Source organism: Puma concolor, chromosome A3 (assembly GCF_028749965.1).
Source record: "Puma concolor isolate L17-30 chromosome A3, mPumCon1.1.hap2, whole genome shotgun sequence".
Classification (NCBI taxonomy): Eukaryota; Metazoa; Chordata; class Mammalia; order Carnivora; family Felidae; genus Puma; species Puma concolor.
This window is the reverse complement of record NC_141669.1, coordinates 19,012,461-19,026,292: the sequence shown is the minus strand read 5'-3', so window position 1 is coordinate 19,026,292 and position 13,832 is coordinate 19,012,461. Positions and strand designations below refer to the sequence as shown.

General features: G+C 54.4%; 1 protein-coding gene across 3 annotated transcripts in view; it reads right to left on the bottom strand.

Annotated features, from left to right (window-relative positions):
* KLHL29 (kelch like family member 29) overlaps positions 1 to 13,832 on the bottom strand; it is a 312,994-nt gene that overhangs the window by 15,125 nt on the left and 284,037 nt on the right. For all 3 annotated transcript variants that reach the window (XM_086700103.1, XM_086700101.1, XM_086700102.1), the window contains one exon: positions 8,137 to 8,275. In XM_086700103.1, the coding sequence (XP_086556229.1) occupies positions 8,137 to 8,275 (139 nt within the window). The remainder of the gene's footprint in view (positions 1 to 8,136; positions 8,276 to 13,832) is intronic.

Here is a 13,832-nt window from a genome sequence, read left to right as displayed (position 1 = left end):
GCATGGAAAGGAAGCCCTTCATGACATTGCTTTGAAACTGAGGACGAGACAAGATAGACGGACAGAATGGTTAGAGCTGGGGGGGAGGGGAAGGGGAACAACCAAGGACTTCCGCCACAGACAGCCAGCAGCCATGACCTGGGACCTGGCCCGGGGCGGGGCCCTCCTGCCACATGGAACACGGGGTCAGAGGTCAGAGTGGCCTGCGTGTAGAGTGTGCGTCGGGCTTGTGAACTGGGGGGAGCAGGGGAGGGACACAAATATATAAATATGTTTATATCTGGTGTCTACAGAAATACAAAACCATTGCAAAGGCTCCTAAGGCCTGGCAGCCGCGCCCTAAAGCTGCACCTGGAAGGAAACAGATAAGATGAGGCAAAAATAACAGTGCCACAGAAGTGACCAGGAGGAAAGACACCCAGAGCGTTAAGAGGAGGCAGGTTTTTCAGAGATGATTGGCTTGGTGCCCCACCACGGCCACTCTGACCGGTCCTGCTTCCTGCACGGAGCCTGGTCCTGCCCGAGGCCGGGTTCTGCCACGTGGCTGGGAAATGACCTCTGTGTTCCCCCCCAGTCCTGAGGAGGCTGGGGTGAGACTCTCGTGACTGGTCCCTTGGGTGCCCCTGTGGCTGGCAGCCAGGGTGCGGAGGCGTCCGGAAGTAAGCAGGCTAGCCCCAGAGGGAGGCTGACTCCTGTGTGGGCAGGGAGCTAGAGGACCTGCGTGACCCCGCCCCGTCACTGACAGGCCGCCACCTTGCCTCTCTGGCCCTCAGGCTCCTCTTCTGCAAAACAAGAGGGTTGAACTGGATGGCATCTGAAGTCCCATGGAAAGTTTATGTGACAGAGGCTGGGAAACACCTTCCCCGCGAGAGTCTGAAATGCGACCACGAGAGCCACATTCTCTCCAGTTAGGCCTGGCCACCAAGTGCTTTTAAAACACCGATACGATGGGGCAGGGAGCAGATGTAGCTGTGATCCTGCCACCCTTCCCAGGGTGTCACGCTGGGCCCTCCCCACGGAATGGCTCATCTGATGGAGGCCTGCGGAGCCCTGCCTCCAGGCCTGGAGGGAAAGCTGACAGGGAACGGTGCTGGCAGAGGCTCTTCTCAAACCCAGAGACATACACAGTGTGTGTGACTTTTCAAGTGACTTAACACACCGAGTCCTCTGCTGTCGGGATAGACTTTCATGCTTGGGTAACTTTGTTCAGTATAAAACTAGTTCATTATGTGATCACTTGAAACCACAGAAATCTAACACCCCAGGCCTCAGGGGCCATCTGGTCAACCTCTTACTCAGTCTTTGCTGCCTCTGCCTTCATTCCTACATGCCACTGCCTGGCCCTTCCTCCTCACACCTTTCGTGCTCTGCAGAGGTCCTGCTGGGCCACAGCCAGGGCAGGGCTTATGGGGCCAAAGTCGGGCTGCTCACATTCTCCCAAGGTCCCCAGCCACTGCTGTGCCCACCTCAGGCCAGCCCTCCTGTCCACCCAGGAGACAAGCTCCAGTTCAGTGAAGAGCTGGGGTGGACTTCAGCTGTATACACACACACACACACACACACACACACACACTGAAGTCCATGTGACATGTGACCCTGAGAACCCTCAGCATCACCCTGTGGGGAGGGGTGTTGGGCAGATGGAACGTCAGGGGAGTCTATGGCCCTGAGTGATGAGTCCGATGGGACATGCATGGCTGTGCTTCTGAGAGATGCTTGTCCCACCCAGATTCTGAGCCAGGGAGAGGGTCCTGGGGACAGAGTGGTGCCCACATGGCCAAGGAGTACAGGGACAATGTGAGGAGGCATATGGGGTGTTGACCATGGCAGGTGCCGTCCAGGGTTGGCAAGAACCACTGTCCCTATAATGCATGGCTATAGCTGTTCCTTCAGGCCCCCTGTGGAAAGCAGGGGGCTGCTGGGCAAAGGACATTTGGGGAATGGCTGGAGGCTTTGTTGGCTGGCTGAGCTCAAGATCTATAGGAGGTGAGGCCCCAGGCAGTGAGGCCTTATGTAGCTCATCTGCACATACATGTTCATTGTCCACATGGGTGTTCATGGGGCCAAGGGAAGCCGGTGGTCACTTTCCATTGCTGACCATCAGACTGTCTTGGGACTAGACCTCAGTGATCCCTAGGCCTCTTCCCTATAAGTAGGGATCCCCTGGGAGGCATTGCTTCTTTTGGGTGGCCATTGGTCACCAGTGGGAAGCTGTGTCCTCCACAGATGACCATTCTGTCCCTGTCCTAAGCTGGCTCTTGGGGTCCAAGTCTCCTGCTCCACTCAGCCACATGGAGTACTGAAAGCTGCTGGGTAGTCTGGGTCATGACATGGCCTTGGAAGGAGATGGGGCAGGGCAGGAGTGAGCAGTGGTAGCCTTGTCAGGTTGGGCCACGAACCTAACACTGGGGGTGGGAGTGTGGGGCAGGTTGGTGTTGCCCCGTCCACACAGGACCCATGGGTTCTGCCAGAAGACCCAAACTCCCTGGGCTCACCTTCTCCTCAGGTATGGGACACACCCTCTGCTTGGCAGGCCTGGATCTGTGGACATGCCAGGAATGCCTCATCCCAAATAGGAGATGGTTTGAGATCCCACCATCAGCAATTTGCTCTCCTGGATAAGAACTGCCCTCCCTAGATTTTAGGGCACTCCTTCGTTACTCCTCACACACCTCAGTGATCATATGCTTTCATTTTGCAACTTAGATCTAGAATGGGAGGGACACATGGGGCAGTGGTGGGTGGGGGATGTCATGGAGCAGGTGGTGACTGAGGATGGCATCCTGACTGCTCAGGAGGATGACCCCGCTCCTCCAATGTGATTTCCATCCCACTGCATGCATAGGAGCTCAGGCATGTTCCTGCTCCAGGGCACAGACACGGCACACTCTAGTCTCACTGGGTGAGCCCTGGCCCACCCATGGTGATTTGGCGACGGGTCTGACTTAAATTTTTCTGCTGGCCTTCGAGATCTGTGAATCTCTTGTCTTATTATGTGGTCTTCCGGCCACACCTCTCTGTTCTGCCAGGAAGGGGGGCAGACTGCCACCCACAAATGCCCAACCCCACAGGGAAGGAGGTGAAAGGCAGCATATGGCCTGACTATTGTGTTAAAGTCTGTTGGGCTCCCCTACATCTGGACTCTATGCCACTCAGTTAGGTAGATCCCTTTAGCTTCCCCTGGTGAGAAAGATGGAGAAGCCCAGAGCCTATACATGGGGCTTGTGAAAAGCACCTTGGACAAATCAATGTCGCCATCTGTTTTTATTTAATATGAAAAGAGAATATAGTTCGAATGAGTCATTGGCTCCAACAGACTTTGTGAGATGAGGGTTTCAGCTAGAAGGCAGAATGCCAGGTCTCTGTCCTATTTGGTATGATGAGGGGGCAAGTTTCTCTGGGGCTTGACATTTTCTCCCACACCCAGGCTTGTGGTCGTGTTCAGAAGTACTGGCAGGGAGGGCATTCCCTCTGCTATCTCTAAGGACAGCCCCCTGTCCTCTGTGATGGGGCCCACAGCCGACCCGGCAAAGGGGTGCAGCCAATGCCTCTCATGGCACAAGTGGACCCTGAGGGCTCCTCGGCTCCTGGGGATAAGTGAAGGGACTTCTTTGTAGGCTCCCCCAAAAGTCCAGGGCAGACCCAGGTCTTGCTCAGCAGGGCTGAGAAGCGACTCTGGACTTGGGAGATTGCAACCACACCACAGAACCCCGCTAGCTCTAGTCGGCTCAAAGTCCCTGAAACCCGGGGCTCAGCCCACTCAGTCCTGCTGGGGTCCCCCACCAGCCTGGGTGCAGGAGAGGAGTGGTGGTCACGCAGCACTCTATCCCTCACATTATCCAAAGGCAAAGCCGCAGCTCCCCTTCCTGTCGTGTTTTCACCCCTGATTGTCGCAGGGACTCAGATGGGGCAAAAAAGGGATGGCGAGTCTGGCCTGGGGGTCTCAGCACAAGCTTTGCTCCGAGCTTCCCGATGGCCTCCCGGAGTCTCCTCCGGTGCTCCTCACTCCAGAGGATACGGCCTCCCCTTGGATGAGGGCAAGTGTCTGCAACTTAGGTACCTGTTTTAGGTGGGGATTATGTCTTCTCTTGGGCAGATCTGATGTCCAGTTTACAAGTGTTTCTAGCACACACACAAGTGTACACACACGCGCGCACACACACACATGCACACACACAGGCTCTCCATCCTTTTTCCTTGCCCATCTGACTACACGGTCAACCCTAAGTTTCACTTTCTTTCCTTATAGACTTCATGCACAAATAAAGACTACATTTTTGTTCTTCTCCAGGTTAGCGAACGGGTGGTAAAAGCATGAGCTTTGGAGTCAGACCTTGATTCCAATCCCGGACCTGCTTGCTTACTTAAAATTCTCTGGGCCTCAATTTCTTCATCTGTAAAATGGGGATACTAATGGCACCTGCTTCTCAGGGTTAGTGGGAGGATTTTCAGGATGGCATTAGACATTTCTACAAGTCTCCTTCTGGGCTGGGTCTTGTCCTCATCAGAGGAAAAAGACAGGAGTTTGAATCTCAGTCAGGGAAGACTAGTGGAAAGAAGCCGTTGCAGCCACACTAAAGGTACGTGCACATGTGAGGAAAGAACACATGGACAAAGGTGGGGAGTCGGCCTGGGGCCTGGAGAACGGGGGCTCCGGGCAGGACATCTGCCTGGCCCCGGGGCTCACGGGCAGCTGAGCTGGTCAGGAGAGGACACTGAGATCCTGCTCTCCCGCTCACCGATTGTTATCCTTATGAAACACAGATCTGACCGTGGCCCCGCAAAGCCTTGCGAGCCGGCTCCACCTCCAGCACCGGCCTCACTCTCTCCCTCCTCTGCCAGCAGTGGCTCTGTCCTACTCACCAGCCCGGCCAATTCCCTTCTTTGTTTAAAACCCACACCAGATGCCACCACTCCCTGGGGGCTGTCCCTGAACACCTCTTCTACCACAGTTAGGTGCTTTGCCTGTGAGCCGCTAAACCCCATTTGTGTGCTCAGTCTGCTCTCCCGTTCACACTTCTTTGCAGGCTCCCCCCGGCAGGCTGTGGGCCTCCTCGAGGCAGAGACTCATCTCATCTAGCGTTTCCGGCCAGACCTGGCACCCAGGAAGGGCTCCTGCTTGTTAGCTGAGGGAAAAGTACCGAATGACTTGGTTTCCCTAAGGTCTGTCCTGTGGCCCAGGGTGAGGCTGTCCACACCAGAGTCGAGGCTGGGGGCTGGGATGGTGTCCTTGCTGGGGCTGGAGTGGTGAATGCATTACTGGCCCCAGGACGGAGGTGGAAAGGAGTCCAGCCTGAGCCTCTGGGTCTGCGGGTCCTGGGACAGCCACCCGCCCCTGACAGTGCTCACTGAGACCCTCATGAAGGTAAGGACCGGGACACCACGTTCCACAAACAGACTGTGCCCACTCCCTCTGTTTCTGTAGTGCAGACGCCCGAGAGGGAAGCACCTGCTTCGGGCTCAGTGGGCAGGGCCCCATTTCTCTCGCTGAGCCGTCCCGGCTGATATACACCAAGTCTCCAGGGTCACAGACTGAAATGGCCTGGTGACGTCAACCGTCCCCTGACCGCGAGAGCGTGAGCTTCTCCAGAATTTTACATGGCCAGAAAGGAAATCGTCTTTCCGTAGCGAGTCCGTTTTCCTCCCCACAAGAGGACTCTTTTTGCAGCCATGGGCAGAAATGGTGATGTGCACCAAGGTCAAGTTGAGGGAAGTAAAAGGTTGAAATGGCTGCAAATTAGCATTGTGACCTTCAACCACAGGGGGTCTCTGGGCTTGGCTTCGGCCTTCCCTCCTCCCTGAGTGCCCTCCTGTATGCCGAAGGAGTCTCCCCGGGCCTCAACCTGTCTGGATTCAGACCCTTCTCTGTGGCTGCCTACCAGATGCGTCTACTTGGACGTCCTTCATCACCCCCTCAGCTCTGCCCTGACATTGGTCCATGGACCCACCTTCCACCCTGTGATCTCACCATTCTCACGTCCTAGGGCTTGCACACGGGAAGCCTTTGCAGGCCCGGCCATGCCCACCCCCTTACCGCCACCTTGGGATGTCAGAGCTGGAAGGAAACCTGGATGTCATTTGAACCAACCTCCTGTTTTACAGATGAGAAATCTCGAGGCCCGAGAGAGAGGACGTGACCTGCCTGGGGTCATAGGACAAGTGGCAGAGTCAGGTGTACAACCCAGGTCTCCTAGCTCCCAGTGGGGTGCCCTCTCCCTTCCAGTGACTGCCTCTTGGCTCTAGCACCCATCAGTTCCGCTTAGGGTCACCGAGGCACATCCCACAGTTCTTTCATCTTCAAGTGAGCATCCCCTGCTCCTGATGACCCCCACATCCTCAGACCAAGCCCAGGGCCCTAGCCCCAGGGGTCAGGGCTTGCCTGCCTATCTCACCCCAGCTCACGCCCATCTCTGCGAAGGCTATATTCCCCTCCACACTGCTCATGACAGTCTCTGTCCCAGCTTTTCATTTCAGGAACCCATCCCCTGTCTGGAGCATTCTAGAACACTCTAGAACATTCCTTGTATTCCAGACCATTCCAAGCAAACCACCCCTTGCCTGGAATGTTCTTCCTCTTTCTTTTTGGCCTAAGAAGGCTTCACTACTTTGGGTTCCCACCTAGTGGTGTCCTCTTCTCAGCTGTGTACAAGTTTGGCTTTGCATGTAAGGTCTCTGAAGACATTCAAATGGCTCTTGCGCTCCTCTTGCCCGCATCATTCTAGCCCAGGGCTGGGCCATCGCTTAGTACCAACCTGCCCCTGCATCCTGCCCGCTCTGTGCTCTCCAGCTGGTCTGTAGCAGGGACCAAGGCCCTAGGATGCTGGTCACTGCCAGTACCAGAATTTGCCAAGAATGGCAGCACAAAGACCTCCCTTGGCCTGAAGAAGCCACTGAACGTGCCCCTTTACCCCAGAGCTCATGCCCCTGACCCCTGTGCTTGGATAGCGAGAACCCAAGCACCGGGGGCGGGAGACCCAAGCTGTCCATGAGACTGGAAGTCACAAAGAGCCTGCCCCGTCCTGCATGGCTGGGGCCAGTGTGGCTGGGCGGGGCTTGCACGCCGGGCAGCTCAGCTCTAAGTGAAAGGACACAACAGATTGGAAAGGAGGTGCCAGCCAGTGTGCCATCCTGAAACAAAACACAGTCACTCTGGGGTTAGTTGGCAAGTCCAAACACAGCATTGGGAAGCAAGCAGAGGTCCTGTCCTCTCACTCTGAGCCCAGTCCCGGCTCAGCGTCCGCCCCGGAGAGGCTGCAAGGCAAAATGAGCAGCGGCATTAATCTGCTGATGGGTGAGAGAGACAGGAGCGTTACCCTGGGCCGGCCCCCTCGGCTGCTCTCCCTCACTAAGGAGCTAGAAGGTGGCCCCTGACTCGTTTGCGAGGGTATGAAGCAGACAAATTAAAAAAATCAACAAAATGGAAGAAAAAAAAAAAAAAAGATGCTCATGCACCATTAAAACTCATTCAGGTAGAAAGAGCCGGGGCAGAGGGCAGAGGGCAGAGGGCAGGGGAGCAAAGGCTGAGAGAGACCGTGTTTAGGACACACGTGGTCTGTGCTCAGACAACGCCGGTTTAGGCTCAGTGTACAAGTATCAAGGCATGCAGCGTGAATGAGGATTTGGCTACAAGTCTCTTCTCCCCGACTCGAGCTGTGGAAAACGGCACCTTGTGCTCCTCAGCGGGGGACGGTCTGGTCGATGTGCTTTCCTGGCGTTAAGTTCACTATCGACAGCAGTGATGACGGTGCCTGGGACCCCGTGCTCGACCAGTGGGGACAGTGTGCAGTGGTCCCTTAAAGTGGAGCCTACGTGGAGTCTACAGTCCTCCTAATCTCAGGGAGGGCTTGTGAGCCACTGAGAACTCGGGATCCTCGGGGCAGGGCTGGGGTGTCGTCTACTGCTGACAGTGGCCCCCGGGTGACCAGCAAAGCTGCGTGGGGCAGGCCGGGGGCAGTGGCTGCTCTGAGGCTGTGTGTGAGAGGGCACTCGGGAGGAGGGGGAGGAGGGGGAGAGATGGCTACTGGCTCTGTGACAGGGAGTCACGCTTCAGGAACCTGCAAGAGAGGGGAGGAGAAAAGCGACACAAAAGCGTCCTACAAAGGAACAGACCCGACCACAGCTGGAAGGAAGGCAAACCTTTGAATCAGGTCCTTGAAATACAAGCTGCAGGAAGCTAGAACATTTTGGTGGACTTCAAACTCTCTGCCTTCAACAACAATTTTCAGGTCTGTAAACGCTTTCGCTCTGCGCTGCTGGTTCAATTCCTTCAACATTTCTGCAGAACAGAGAAGACAGACAGGGCCAGGTTCCCATTAAGAGTTTTTTTTTTTTAATTAAAATTTTTTCTTTCAAGAAGTAGAGAAATAGGAAAATACTTGATACTGTTTCTTGGCAAGACTGGCTCAACACTGACAGTCAAAAGAAGTCACAAACGATGCGTAAACAAGCAGCAATTGGGAGGGGCTACATAACCAAAGGAACAACAACTTTCAAAAGCAAAGGAAAAAAAAAAAAGAAGGAAAGAAAACAAAGAAATAAATAAAAACAAACCGAAACAATACAATACAGAAAAAAAAAAAAAATCAAACCCAGAAATTGAAAGGCTGGGGGAAAAGATTCCCATACTGACAATTGGAAACAGAGAATACATTATCACAGACAACTAAAAACTGTTATAAAACTACAGAACGAGTTCTCCAAATGCCAATGAGTGCTGATGTATCTGATACCAAGTAAAGCATGGCATTGTGATGTAAGATGGGCTGGATATGGTTCAAAGGAATAAAAACCACAAAACCTGCAAAAACAGCATCCTTTATGTTAAACGCTCAAGTCAAGGCATGGGGTGAGCTTCTTAGAGAGGGGCCCCAAGAAGGGAGGGGTGGAATGGGGGCCTGGAGAGCACTTCCTTCCATTGCACACTTCCGGAACTGTTGGGGAAGGCCGGCAAGAGGTAGGACCTGTGTGCGCCTCCTCCCGTTTCCTGGGCTGTTCTCTCAGGGTGCCCACCCTCAGCTGGGGCTTCGGCGTCGGGGAGCCTGGCTTACAACAGCCCCAGCAGGTCCCAAAGTGGCCTCTGGGGCCTTCCCGCCCTGACGCACACCTACCTTTGCCTGGTGTCTTGGCCACCTGGGGTTGGTTCAGAGAGTGTCCCGGGCCTGTGGGCTCCAAACCTGGGGATGTCTCCTAGACCCACCTCAAGGCTCAGCAGGGTAAGGAAGAGAGCCCGATGGCTACCCTGATTAGTTTAGAGAAACTCTTTCCCTTGCAAAAGTTAGGGCCTTCAGACGATCAACACTCCCACTGGCCTTGCCTTGCCTGCCTGCCCCCTGGACCCTCTAGCTGCTGGTTGCCGGACATCAGAGGCCCAGATTCTGGGCCAGAATGACATAGACTGTTGTCAGGAAGGGTTATGTTCTTTGGCAGATGAATACAAGAGGGTGGTCTGCAGAACTGAGCCCTGATTCCAAGTCCCCTACCATCACCCTGAGCCCTCCAGGTCTATGCTGCACCCTGGCTGGTGTTCTGGAATTACTTTCCAAAATGCCCTGCTGCAGACTGACCAGTCATTTCTGTCCACATGGGCCAGCATTGGCTGTCTGTCAAGATGTGCTCCCGAGCCCAGCTCTGTCCCTGACACCTGTATGTCCTTGGACAAGCCTCTGTCTCCACATCTGCAAAATGGGGACAGAGGCTCCCACTCTTTTCCAGAGCCTGGTGAAAATCCCTGAGCTTGAGCTCAGGGGCTTGTGGGCCTTGGTGTCAGGTAGGCCCTTCTTTGTGAGCACGTACCGGGCTCTGGTTCTGCTGAAGACCAAGGCAGACAGTGAGAAAGGGGGTCTAAGTTGTGCGGGCAATGCCGACTCACTGACCACCACCAACCCCACATCAGGCGGAGCTGCAGGGTACCTGCATGGGTGTGTGTGGGCCCTCTGGCTGGGGCCTCTGGAAGGCTCCCGTGGGTGTGCTCAGACCTGGACAAGGGAGACCAGCAGGGCCCGAAGCACTAGGTGGAGGGTGTGCAGGGCACCTGTGGGCAGATTGGGAACAAAGGGACGTGACAGGTCGGCAGGTGGGGTCAGACCTCAAGAACCTTGTGAGAGGGCGGCAGCTCAGTCTCGTGGGCACCAGGGAGCCATGGGATTCTGTTCAGGGGAGGGACGGGCTTAGACCCTGGGTGCCAGACAAATCGTTCTGGCAGCCGTGTTAGAGGCGGGACAGGGAGTACCGGTGGACGCCCAGAGGCAGGTGGGGGCGAGGGGAAGCCTCAGCCAGGCCCCGGGGAGAACCTGAACTCTGCCTCCTATCAGCTGTATGACCCTGGGAACGTGTCTGAAACCTCAGTTTCTACCTTTGTTGAAGGTTAAATGAGCTAGTCCATGGTAAGCTGTTAGCTGTGGGCCTGGCACATAGTAAATGCCCAAGGGGAGGCAGGCATGATGTTTTTGCTGATGGTGGTGATCACTCCATGATCTAAGTGAGAAGTGACAAAAGCCTGAACTACAATGGGGACAGAAGGACAAAGAAAGACAAATATTTAGGCTGTGAAACCTGGGGGGGCGGGGGGGGGGGGTTCAGTGCTGGAGGGGAAGGGAGGCAGCCAGCACGAGGGCCACTTCCAGGCTTCTGGAGGGACACCAGGAAGGGAGGGCATGGTGACTTCAGTTTGGGGTTGGGGTGAGGGCCTGTGGGACACATCTGGGAGAGGTGCAGGCGGCAAGGCTGTGGGACCCGCAGCCCCAGCTTGTTGCTCGCTCAAGGACACGATGGGGAGAACCTGCAGGGTCGGGCGGGCCTGAGGCTGAACTGCTTGCCATGTTCACACATCGGCTCCAAGAAGAGCCACCAACTGAATTCATTCCTGAAACATGAGCCTGGTGGGTGACATCACCTTTTTGAGTGAAGTCGTGTGGGGGTTAGAGAGTTCTGGGCTGGAGTTCTGGGTCCTGGCTCTCATTCCAGCTTTGTCACTAATTGGCTGTGTGACCCTGGGCACATTGCCCCAGCTTTAGGTGCTCAGTTCCCTCAAGCACCTAGAAGCACCTGCTCTTGCCTCCCCGTTGGTTGTCACACTGCTGTGAGTGATGGATGCAGCCATGCGCCTGCTGAGTTAACCATGCCCAGGGGGCCAGGAAAACACAGTGGTTACAAAATACCACGCCTCCTGGGCCCGGAGCATTCTGATTGGTTTTGAAAGCTCTGACTTCAAACCAAGGTCCCAGCAAAGATTACGAGTGCAGCCCCAGAGTGCAGCCCCAGTGCTGGCAGGTACCGCCTGCCACCTCCGGGAATCCTGGACGGATCTGGGAGGTGCTCAGAGATCCAGGTCACCATCGAAATGTAAGCACTTTCTACTCTCACTTTGCGGAAATCTGGATTTAATAGCTGGGCAGGATTACTCAGTTTCAGAAAAATTTTTCAATTTATGAAAGTGCTCACCAGGGGATTCCCTTTCACAGCGGGCCCCCAAGTGCGTTCAAAGTATTGATCAGGCAGTGTGTGCTTATTGCTGCCGGCTGAGTGCCCAGCCAGAGAGAGGATGTTTCAGGACATCATGACCCAGGATCCATGGGAGGAAGCCAGCACCGGCTCCAGGCACAAGCTGCCTTCCCGCCTACCCCGTGTCTCGGCCAAGGACAACCACTTAATGTACGAGGGTCTTGGAAGAATGTGGGGTCCTGGGGAAGCTTTCCGACCAGCAACGCTGTGCCCAGTTTGGACAGTTTGTGGGCACTGGGGCAGAGCCTGGCAGGGGCTGGGCCTTCGGGGTAGACCTTGCAGCACCCCAGCACCCTGCAGAATCTGGCTGCCTCAAGCTTGTGGAGGAAGGGAAGCCTTGACCTCAGGTCCTTCCTTGTTGGCTGATAACAGCGAACTCTTTTCTGGTCTCCTGGGTTTTGGGTGGGATGCCCCAGCTGTGCCTGCAGGACCCCATGCCCTTGCCTGGCCACATAGTGGCTGTGCTGTGCCCTTGGCCTTGGCCCCTCAGTGGGGAACTCCTGGCTTTTCAGATTGCTGGGCATAAAGCACAGGCCCAGGGGACACTGAATCTCCCTGCTGATTCCTCTCTTCTCCACCCTGACTCTTTCACTGCCTAGAAATCTCTGCTGTTGATTCTCTCCTGGCCTCAGGAACACCTGGGTGTCTGAGCCACCACCCTCTTTCACCTGGGTTAGGGCAGCAGCCCCCGAGGATGTCTTGGCTGTTGCCGGCCCTAAGCCCCCTCCACTCAGCAACCTGGCCATCCATCCAGCTTCAATAAAGTCTTCAAGGCCATCTGTGACATGGCCCGCCTCTTCTACTCCTCACTGAAGCTCCCTTGTACCCCAGGCATGTCCCCTGCCAGCCTTCACCCTTCTCGGGGCCCTCCGCCTCAATCTCTCTTCCTCCCTTCTTCTGGCTAATGATCACTTTGACCTGCAATACCAGTTAAGGTGTTACTGTGTCCCAGGTGTCTGCCTCTTTCCCCTCCTTCTCCCACATGCCGCTGCCCTCCGCCCTCCTCCATGCTCCCAAAGCATCCTGTGCTTACTTCTTTAGAGCACATTGTACATTGTAATTATTCATTTACGTGTATGTCTCCCGCACTAGACTGTAACTTATTTATATGTTTATCTTCAACATTTATCATGGGGCCATGGCACAACCATACAGCTTGTGTGGTAGATGGCAAAAATTCTTTGCCTCCCCTCCCATCAAGGGGTGGAGTTCGTCTCCCCACCCTCTGAATTTTTTTGGGCCTTGTGACTTGCTTTGACCAGAGAATGTGGTTGCAAGGACATTATGTGAGTGTGAACCAGAGCCTCAAAAACTTTGCTTGCTTTTGCTCACTCACTTGGGACCCCTGCCACTACCACATGAACAAGCCTGAGTGAGTCTTTTGGAGGATAAAAGGCCATGTGGAGCAGAGAGGAGCCATTCACACCGGCCAGCTCCCACCAAAATCGGCTGAGCCTCACCTAGATCAGCTGAGCCCAGCCCAAACTGCAGACCAGGATCATAATCTAAATCAATGGTTGTTGTTTTAAGCCACTAAATCTTAGAAGTGTTTGTTACACAGCAAGAGCCAACTGATCCAGAAAGCATGAATAAATGATGGAACTCAAGTGCTCATAAAACTTCTGTGTCAGTTTCTCCTCTACTGGTGGAATTTGAAGCTAATTCTTTTTTTTTTTTTTTAATTGCAGTAAAATTTACCATTGTAACTATTTTAAGTGTACAGGTCGGTAGTGTTAAGCACGTTTATGGTGCTGTGCAGTCAATCTCTAGAATGCTTCATCTTGCAAAACTGAAACTCTGTACCCATTCAGTAACCACTTCCCATGCGCCTCTTCCCCGGCTCTTGGCAGTGACCATGATACTTTCTGTCTCTACGAATTTGACTACTCTAGGTACCTCATATGAAGGGAATCATGCAGTATTTGCCCTTTTGTGGCTAGCTTATTTAACTTCATATAATACCCTCAAGGTTCATCCACGTTGTAGCATGTGTCAGAATTTCCTTCCTTTTGAAAGCTGAATGCAATTCCGTTATGTGTATGTACCACAGTTTGCTTATCTGTTCATTTGTCAGTAGACACGTGGATGGCTCCCACCTTTTGGTTACTATGAACAGTGCCGCTGTGAGGCTAATTCTTAACACTCAGTGATGGACATCTCTAAATACCCCACCTCAAAGCCCGTTATAAGTGGTGGGATAAACTGACTCTGTGGACCTGGCAGCAAGTGGCATCCAAGAGAAAGGGGACACTGGGGAGGGTCAGCCTGGCCCCGATGCTTTGTTTAGAGAAGAGGGAGGCTGCAAACAGAACCAAGCCTGGAGAAGACATTGC